We start from the raw sequence: 9886 nt of genomic DNA, 5'->3' as shown, positions 1-9886 counted from the left end.
GTAAGTAAGATCAAAGTTAACTGGTCAGCATGCTCGGTGTCAGCGATCGAACGCCCAACCGTCTGCTTCAGATATCTTGAGTACGGCCACAAGTCGTGGGTGTTATGTAAGGAGGGTAAGGTGATACAAATGAGACATCTAACACGGTTGACGGTGGAACTAGGAATCATTTTTATTTTAACTTCAAACTTATTGCTAACTTAAACTTAAGTCTTGTTGGCTGTGGTGAATTCCTAGAACAAGATGGCTAATAAGCCACACCTACTTTTTGGCTATTTACCATCGAGTACTCTTTCGGTGGTCGCTTGAATATAACAAAGTGCTTGGTGCATGTTTGTCAACATCTGGTACCCATCAAAGAGGGTCAGTGTTAAACACAACACGGAAAGCAACTGCTGACTTCAAAGTGTCACAGAATGTGGGCCACAAGAAGGTCGCCCAAGAAGTAGAACATAAATAATTTGTTACTGACTCAAGTGTTGTAATTTGAGTCAGCGTTAAATGATACGTTGCATGTGTCGACCCACTACACGCCTCTTCTGGGAAAAATTAAAAATTATTCTATAGTGATAATTTTTAATACTATTTGAAAATTAATCTAAGTACTATATGTAAGTATGTGTTGATGTTATAATATATGTAAGTGTAGTGTATTATGTTATAATGGTGTATTGTGGTTTTATATATTTACTGCTTGTTCTGCTTGTTCCTTCAAAAAAATTTTTTATTTAGATGAATTTTCGTATTCGATTCTTATGAATTGTATCTATTTTACCTTTAATTTTTATTCTTAGATTACTTCCTAAATCTTCTAAAACTTCATATGGTCCTTCAAATTTCTGTTCTAACTTGGAACCAGTTTCATTTTTAATAAGTACTAGATCTTTAGATTTATATAGATTTTTATCGTCATGTCCGGTATTTTTAGCAATTCTCATTTCTTTAAATTTTAACAGACTTTCTCTAGCTTGATTTTGAGCTGTCTGTAATTTAAATTTAAGAATAACGGAATAGTCGTCTATGTTGTAGACTGGACTGATTTCCGTTTCTTCTTGTATGCTTGAGGGTAAATTGCATAATTTCCCGTATATTAATTCGAATGGAGTTTTTCCAGTTGCGCTGTGTACCGTAGTATTTAAGCGAACTTATAATACGGTACCCATTTGGACCAATATACGTAAGAATTATTTGTTTGAATGCGTAGAAAATTCCCAAGAACTTTGTGAGAATTTTCCAATGCTCCGATAGTTTCATGATGATAGGCTGTTGAATTTAGCTTCTCAATATTCAACAACTCGCATACTTTTATAAACACAGAAGACATGAACTCTGTTCCTCTGTCCGTCAAAATTTGCATTGGAACATTGGAACATTGGACCTTGGACATTGGAACTACTGATTCAACGAATGCTTTGGCCACAGCATTCGATGATTTGTCTAAAATCGGTGCTGCAGTTATAAATTTTGTAAGATCGCATTGAGTATTTAGTATATACTGATTCCCACTAGCGTCTGGTAATAATGGACTAACAAGATCCAAGAAAACTTTCTCAAATGCACTTTTCGCTGTGCTCGTAATTGTTATCGGTATTTTTGTCCGAAAATACTTATTTTGTTGGCATTTCACACATTTTTTAATAACATTTGAGATATCCTGGTCCATGGATTTCCAGTAATATCTTTGTTTGATGGTATTTTGTGTTCGTTTTATACCAGCATGCCCTGCAGTTGGCAATATGTGGTAATTATTAATGATGAGTTGTTGCTCATCTTTATTTTCAACATGTTTTATTTCATTTCCTATTACAATGATAGGTGGCATACCATTTATTTTTAGAGCTTCTATTTGCTCTTTTATTTTTTATATGTCTGCGTATTTTGCACGACTAGGCCTTTTATCGGATTCTTTTCTGTAAACACCACTAGTCGTTTCAATACTCCCCGTAGGTGAGATATTGACGTTTTAGGGTTAATAATCAGAGTTCCATCCTCAATCTTAAATTCATTTTCATTACTTCCAATTTGGATTTGTATGTAATCTGTTGCAACCTCACTTTTATCTTCATTTTTCTCAGCTGTTTTAATTTTATTTTTATTTTGTGCTCTTGTACACACAACATTTATTTGAGGCGTAAGTGCCTGGAGATCTTCAATAGAAATACGTGACAACGCGTCCGCTATCACGTTTTCTGATCCCTTTTTGTATATGACATCAAATTTATATTCTTCGAGTGCTAACCGAAATTTGGTTAATCTACTCGAAGGGTCAGTTAATGTGAATAAATAAACTAAAGGACGGTGGTCTGAATAAACATCAAATCTTCTCCCATACAAATATGGTCTGAAATGTCTGATTGCCCAAACCACTCCAAGTAGTTCTTTTTCAATTGTGCTGTAGTTTATCTCAGCTTTATTCAATGCTTTACTCGCAAATGCAATAGGTCTACCATTTTGGTTGCTTAAAACAGCACTGTTGCGAGCACACCGTGCCGACTGCGCCGACTGCGCCGACCGTGCCCCTCGGATCATCGCCCAAACGAGATTGAATAAAAATGGTATAGATAAGATCCGTCACGCTGACGCAGGGAAGACAGATAAGAGAAGACGATGATCTCGCAGGTTTACGGGTATCAGTTGTCAACTAGCAATTAAACAAAATACTAGCAGTTGAATTTTGGTAAATTATATTTTCTGTAATTTCTTTATATTTCTAACCAGAACTGTATTTTTTAGCAATTAATTGATTAATCGAGCACTCTGGCTCGTTGATAGAGTTCGTCTGTTTGTGACAAGTGTGAAAGTAGGAGACTAAATGTAAGTTTTGAACTATTAATACGCGAACGAATTTGAACTTAACCCTAACTGAATTTAAATATATATTTTAGCTTTGAGCTATACTCTACCACAAAACCCAGTGTTTGCTACAAGAAGTCCGAATATTTTACGTCGCCAACAGAAACTCAAAGATTTATATACGATGGCCTCGAATCCCCGCAAGTCGTTCGTTCGTCAGACCCGCTCGATGACGCGCGCGGCTCAAGAAGCAGCTAACCTCCAAATTGGAGACGCTCGAGATGATGCTGCGAAACCGTTCGAGCCATCTGTCGTCAAACCGGAGCGAGGGGATGAGCAGGATTGCGCTGGATGTACCAGGTCGAACAACGCCGAGCTGTACATGGTGCGGTGTGAAAAGTGCGAGCTGTACATCCACTTCTCGTGCGCGAACGTCACCACCGCAACCGTCAATCAGCCGCCGTTTGTGTGCCGTACTTGCGTGCCCTTTCGGCCAAGATCTGCCCGTTCATCGGGCTCCCATGTGAGCAGTACACGTTCGGCACGAATTGCCCTAGAACTGCAGCAGATGGAGGAGCAGTTCCGGATCCAGGAAGCGCTCACGAAGGAACGACTCGCGCAGTTGGAGCGACAGTACCTGTACAGCTCGAAGAAGTACGCGCTTCTTCGGGAACAGGAAGAAGAAGATGGGGGACGTAGTGTCCGTAGCAGAGATAGCCGCGCTTCGACGAGCAGGGTTGAGAAGTGGATCAATGCTCAGGCTGAGACCGGCAACACCGGTCCAGGCGTCAACAAGGAGACGACCGAGTCTGACGATCACGTCCAGCCACTGAGTGAGGACAAGGCCGATAGTCTGCACGTGAAGTTCACGTCTACTCCGCTCGCTTCGCCAAATGCTTCGTTCAACGAATCGCCGTACGTTTCCCTCCATTTCCTCCCTATTGCCGGACAGTCTCGAAGAAAGCAGCGAAAAGTCGATCCCTGAGGGACCCAAGGACCCCGGGCAGACCGCGGCTGAAACTCCATCCAGCGAGGTTCCAGAACCACCTACCACTATGGAAAGCATCCTCAAACTGCTGCAAATCTCACTGGGGAAGCCGCAGAACACCGGTGCTATCCCGAAGATCCTCAAAGTCACCTCAGCCGCTTTCGAGGAGTGGCGAAACAGCATGCAGCGGAAGGATCTCGACCCGATTCCAGAAGAGTTAAGCGAAGAGACGAAGAAAAACGAGCAAAACTTGCTTGTGCTCCTTCAGCAGCTCGAGGATCAGCGCGCCGAGGACCAGCAGTTGCAGCGCCAGCGGGAAGAGCAGCTCAAACGCAAGCTGCAGCAGCAAGAACGTGAGCAATCGAAGCAGAAGCAAGAACTGCAGCGTCGACTTCAGCAGGTGGAAGCAGAGCAGAAGGAAGAAATGCAGCGTTTACTGTAGCAGCAACAAAGAGAGCTGGCCGAGCAGAAGCGGGAGCTGAAACAGCGTCTCAAGGAGCAGAAGCAACAGCAAGCCAAGCAGCAAGAAGAGCTTGACCGTTTGCGAGAGCTCGAGAGGCTGCAAAAGCTGGCAGAATCTCGGGACAAGAACCACTCGTCGGCAGCGGGCCGCAACGGCACGGTCGAAAACAACGAAAGCCGATCAGCAGAAAGAATCCGATCAGGAACAACATCTGTACCAAGCGTTGACGATGTCCTGCCACCTCCATCTAACGAGCGATCTCGCGCCTCTGCAAACTTTGGCAATTCTTCCGTAAGGAGCTCTCGATCTTTATCTTCAAGGTCGTCTACTTTGACAACACCGTCGGTCGTACCTTTCTGTTGGATCATTCCCCTCTCTCGTGCCGCCGCTGCCGGCACCGCCTCCGTACCAAGGACCGACTTCGCAGCAGATTGCTGCACGTCAGGTGGTCAACAAGGAACTCCCAGTTTTCACAGGGAATCCTGTTGACTGGCCGATCTTCATCAGCAGTTATAACCACTCTACGCTGACGTGCGGATACACCGACAACGAGAACCTGTTGCGACTGCAGCGTGCGATCCAGGGGAGGGCGAGAGAAGAAGTGAGCAGCCTGCTCCTCAATCCGTCGACGATACCGCAATTGCTGACCTCTCTGAAGCTGCTGTACGGACGACCGGAGCAGATCGTTCACACGATGATCGAGAAAGTACGCGCGACCCCCGCACCGAGAGCGGACAAGCTGGAGTCTCTCGTCTCGTTCGGTCTGGTGGTCCACAATCTCTGTGGGCATTTGAAGGCTATTGGCATGGAGAAACACCTGTCGAACCCCATCTTGCTGCACGAGCTCGTTGCCAAGTTGCCTTCCAACGTAATGTTCAACTGGGCACTCTACCAGGAGCAACTGCCAGAAGTGGACCTTAACGTGTTCGGCGACTACATGTCGAAAATAGCGACCGCTACCAGCGGTGTGACATTGTTCGCTGCGAAGGCTGCCAAGGACGATTTCCGGCCCAAGAAGGAGAAGGCGGCGTACGTCAACACGCACTCGACTGCCGAGCAAGGTCGGCGCAAGGGTGACGACGAGATCAAGGAGAAGCCGACGGACCGTCCGTCTTCGAACATCAAGGTGTGCCCGATGTGCGACAACAGCGGCCATTTGGCGGCCAACTGCTCGAAGTTCAGCAAACTTTGTCTCGACGACCGTTGGAAGCTGGTCAAGGAGAAAAGACTTTGTCGTCGCTGTCTGGTTGCCCACTCGCGCTGGCCGTGCAAATGCGATCCCTGCGGAGTCCAAGGTTGCCAGAAGAAGCATCATCCGCTGCTCCACTACGAACAAGCACCCACGGAAGCGAAGCGCAGCGAGCCCGCAACGAGCGGCGTAGTCGCACTGCATCGTCAACCGACGATATCAACTTTGTTCCGTATGTTGCCCGTCACGTTGTACGGAAAGAAAGGGAATGTAAACACGTTCGCCTTTCTCGATGACGGCTCGTCGGTGACACTCCTGGAGCGGAAGTTGGCGGCAACCCTTGGTCTGGAAGGAAAGCAAGCATCTCTGTGCATCCACTGGACATCCGGCATCAAGAAGAACTTCTCGGAGACGCGGGAGGTTGAGCTGGAGATTTCTGGCGCTGATCGTCCGCAGCGGTTCGTCGCGTCAAACGTGTACACGGTGGACAAGCTCGGACTTCCGGAACAAACGATGGACGTCGCGGCCATGGCGGAAGAGTTCGCGTACCTGCAGGACCTGCCGCTATCGAGCTTTAAGTCTGCGGTTCCCGGAATACTCATCGGTCTGAACAACGTGCACCTGCTGGCAACACTGAAACTGCGGGAAGGACGCAAAGGAGAACCGATCGCTACCAAAACGCGTCTCGGTTGGACGGTCTACGGGAGTATGCCAGCGGCTACACAGTCTTTCGCCCATCGCCAGTTCCACATCTCTGAGGAACAAGCCGAAGTTGACCTGCACGAATACGTCAAGAGCTTCTTTGCGGTTAAAAGCCTCGGAGTCATGGCAGTACCGAGCGAGGAGAGCGTCGACGATCAGCGTGCCAACAAGATTCTGTCCGAAACTACCAAACGAGTCGAAGGTGGGCGGTTTGAAACTGGCCTTCTCTGGAAACAGGACTACGTGGAGTTTCCGGAAAGCAGACCGATGGCGGAGAAGCGGATGAAGTGTTTGGAGCGACGCCTGGGACGAGATCCAGCACTGTACGATCAAGTACGAAAGCAGATCGCGGACTTCCAGTCGAAAGGTTTTGCGCACAAGGCGACCGCTGCGGAACTGGACACTTTCGACCCTCGCCGGACCTGGTATTTGCCCCTCGGAGTAGTACTGAACCCATAAAAGCCCGGCAAAGTGCGCGTGATCTGGGACGTGGCTGCCAAGGTCGACGGCGTGTCCCTGAATACCATGCTGTTGAAGGGGCCCGACCTGTTGACGCCGCTACTGTCCGTGCTCTTCCAGTTCAGGGAGAGACAGGTTGCCATCTGCGCAGACATCGAAGCCATGTTTCACCAGGTGAAGATTCGGGAACCCGACCGCAGCGCGCAGCTGTTCCTGTGGAGGGACTCGCCGGACAAGCCGCTGGAAACCATGGTGACCGACGTCGCTATCTTTGGGGCGACGTGCTCCCCAGCCCACTCGCAGTACGTGAAAAACCTCAACGCTAACGAACACGAAGCAGATCATCCGAAGGCGGCAGCAGCGCACTACGTCGACGATTACCTCGACAGTGTCGATACGGCGGACGAAGCAGTTGCGATGGCGCTGGAGGTAGCCGAGGTTCACGCGAAAGCCGGATTCCACATCCGGAACTGGATCTCGAACGACAAAACCGTGCTGGCGCGGATCGGAGTGGTCAACCCTACGACGGTCAAGAACTTCGTGATCGAGAAGGAGAACGGATTCGAGCGTCTGCTGGGAATGGTGTGGCTGCCCGACGAAGACATGTTCTCGTTCGCACTGAGCCTGCGAGAGGACAACATGAAGCTGCTGACTGGAGAGGTGGTGCCGACGAAGACCCAGCTGCTGAGTATCGTGATGAGCATCTACGACCCGAACGGGTTAGTCGCCGTCTTCATCATCCACGGAAAAATACTCGTGCAGGACGTGTGGCGATCCGGTGTCGGCTGGAAAGACAAAATCCCGGAGAAGCTCATCGGACGCTGGAAGCAGTGGATTGCGCTGCTGCGCAAAATCGAAACGGTGAGAGTTCCACGTTGCTATTTCAAGGATTACGAACCAGCTAGCCTGAAAACATTGCAACTCCACGTGTTTGTCGACGCCAGCGAGCAAGCTTACTCTGCGATGGCATACTTTCGTCTGGAGGATCGCGGTCAAGTCCGGTGCTCACTGGTGGTAACCAAAACGAAGGTCGCACCTCTACAGCCGCTTCCCATCCCACGTCTCGAAGTTCTGTCGGGCGTAACTGGATCGCGCTTGCGGAAGACCATCCAGGACGGACACTCACTCCCTATTTCGAAGGTCGTTTTCTGGTCGGACTCCAAGACGGCACTGCAGTGGATCAGGTCAACCGACCTCCGCCGATTTCGCCCGTATGTGGCGTTCCGGGTCAACGAGATCCTGTCACTGTCCAAGGCCGCCGAGTGGAGATACTGTCCATCGCGCATGAACGTCGCCGACGAAGCTACGAAGTGGGGTAAAGGGACCAACTTTCGACCCCGATGCGCAAGTTTACGTCTGCCACAAGTTCATTTACGGTCAAGAAGAAGACTGGCCCGAAGACTGCCTCGAGCGGGTTGAGGCGACGGAAGAACTCAGGCCAGCGTTCATGTTCAGCCACTTCGTGGTCAAGCCCATCATTCGACTGGATCTGTTTTCGCGATGGGAACGCCTGCTGAGGATGGTCGCCTACGTCCATCGTTTTCTCGCGCGCAGACTGAAGCTGAAGCAGGAAACCTGTCCGGGCGCGCTGACACGTGAGGAGCTGCAGAAAGCCGAACGAAGCCTGTGGCGCTTGGCTCAATCCGACGCTTATCCGGACGAGGTCGCCACGCTGAACCAGAACCTGCTAGTGCCAGCCGAGAAACGAGAGTGTCTGGAGACGTCAAGCAGCATATTTAAGTTGTCCCCTCTGCTGGACGACAGCGGAGTGCTTCGAGCTGGAAGTCGCTTGGAGGCCGCCGAGTTCGCCGCGTTTGACGCCAAGTTTCCCGTGATTCTCCCGAACAAACATCGCGTGACCTGGCTGCTCGTGGACTCCTACCACCGAAGATTTCGCCACGCAAACAACGAGACGGTGGTCAACGAGATACGGCAGAAGTTCAACATACCGAAGCTGCGGGTCCTGATAAGGCAGGTGGCGAGTAAATGCTGTTTCTACCGCATAAAAAAGGCCATCGCGGTGGCACCCATGATGGCACCCCTTCCACGTGTGAGGCTGTCCCCTTTCGTGCGCCCATTCACGTTCACAGGCGTGGACTACTTCGGCCCGGTCCTGATCAAGGTTGGACGCAGTGTTGCGAAACGCTGGGTGGCGCTTTTCACCTGCTTGACGATCCGCGCAGTTCACCTGGAGCTCGTCGCGAGCTTGTCAACGGACTCGTGCAAGAAAGCAATCCGCCGGTTCATCGCGCGACGTGGAGCGCCGCAGGAGATATACTCGGACAACGGTACAAATTTCCAAGGAGCCAGTGGAGAGCTGTCGAAGGAATTAGCCAAGGTCAACCACAACGAACTCAGCAGCACATTCACGGACACGCACACCCAGTGGCGATTCAACCCGCCGGCCGCGCCGCACATGGGTGGCTGCTGGGAACGAATGGTAAGATCGGTGAAGGCTGCACTGGGCGCAATCCCGGTGGAACGTAAGCTGGATGAGGAGTCGCTGGTAACCCTACTAGCGGAGGCGGAGCATATGGTCAACTCGCGCCCCTTGACTTTCGTGCCGCTGGAGAGCGCAGACAGTGAGTCCTTGACCCCCAACCATTTTCTCATGCTGAGTTCGAGCGGTGTTCAGCAGGCCGTCAAGGATCCGGTCGGCGTAAGCGCGGCTATCAAAAACAGCTGGAACAGTATCCAGCACACACTGGACGAGTTCTGGAGCCGCTGGGTGAAAGAATATCTGCCGACGATCGCGAGGAGGACTAAATGGTTTGAGGAGGTGAGACCAATCAAAGAGGGCGATCTCGTGCTCGTTGTGGACGAAGGACATCGGAACGGGTGGCTGCGAGGACGCGTTGCAAGGACGTATCCCGGCAAGGATGGCAGAATACGTCGAGCGGATGTACACACATCGAAGGGTCTGGTGCGTGAGCGAGCAGTCGTCAAGCTTGCTCTGCTGGACGTTGGTGACGCTGAGGATTCTGGTGCAGATCATCATGCGACACGTGGGGGAGGATGTTGCGAGCACACCGTGCCGACTGCGCCGACTGCGCCGACCGTGCCCCTCGGATCATCGCCCAAACGAGATTGAATAAAAATGGTATAGATAAGATCCGTCACGCTGACGCAGGGAAGACAGATAAGAGAAGACGATGATCTCGCAGGTTTAAGGGTATCAGTTGTCAACTAGCAATTAAACAAAATACTAGCAGTTGAATTTTGGTAAATTATATTTTCTGTAATTTCTTTATATTTCTAACCAGAACTGTATTTTTTAGCAATAAATTGATTA

The 9886-nt window shown here is 50.0% G+C and overlaps 1 protein-coding gene across 1 annotated transcript; it reads left to right on the top strand.

Moving 5' to 3' along the window:
• Positions 1-6660: 6660 nt before the first annotated feature.
• On the top strand, positions 6661-9685 carry LOC119770172. Its single transcript, XM_038264591.1, has 2 exons — positions 6661-7909; positions 7977-9685. The coding sequence occupies exons 1-2, from the start codon at positions 6661-6663 to the stop codon at positions 9683-9685; spliced, it is 2958 nt and encodes a 985-aa protein (XP_038120519.1).
• Positions 9686-9886: the final 201 nt, after the last annotated feature.

This window comes from Culex quinquefasciatus, chromosome 1 (assembly GCF_015732765.1).
Source record: "Culex quinquefasciatus strain JHB chromosome 1, VPISU_Cqui_1.0_pri_paternal, whole genome shotgun sequence".
NCBI lineage: Eukaryota > Metazoa > Arthropoda > Insecta > Diptera > Culicidae > Culex > Culex quinquefasciatus.
The sequence above is the reverse complement of the archived record's forward strand: the minus strand, read 5'-3'. Positions and strand labels throughout refer to the sequence as shown.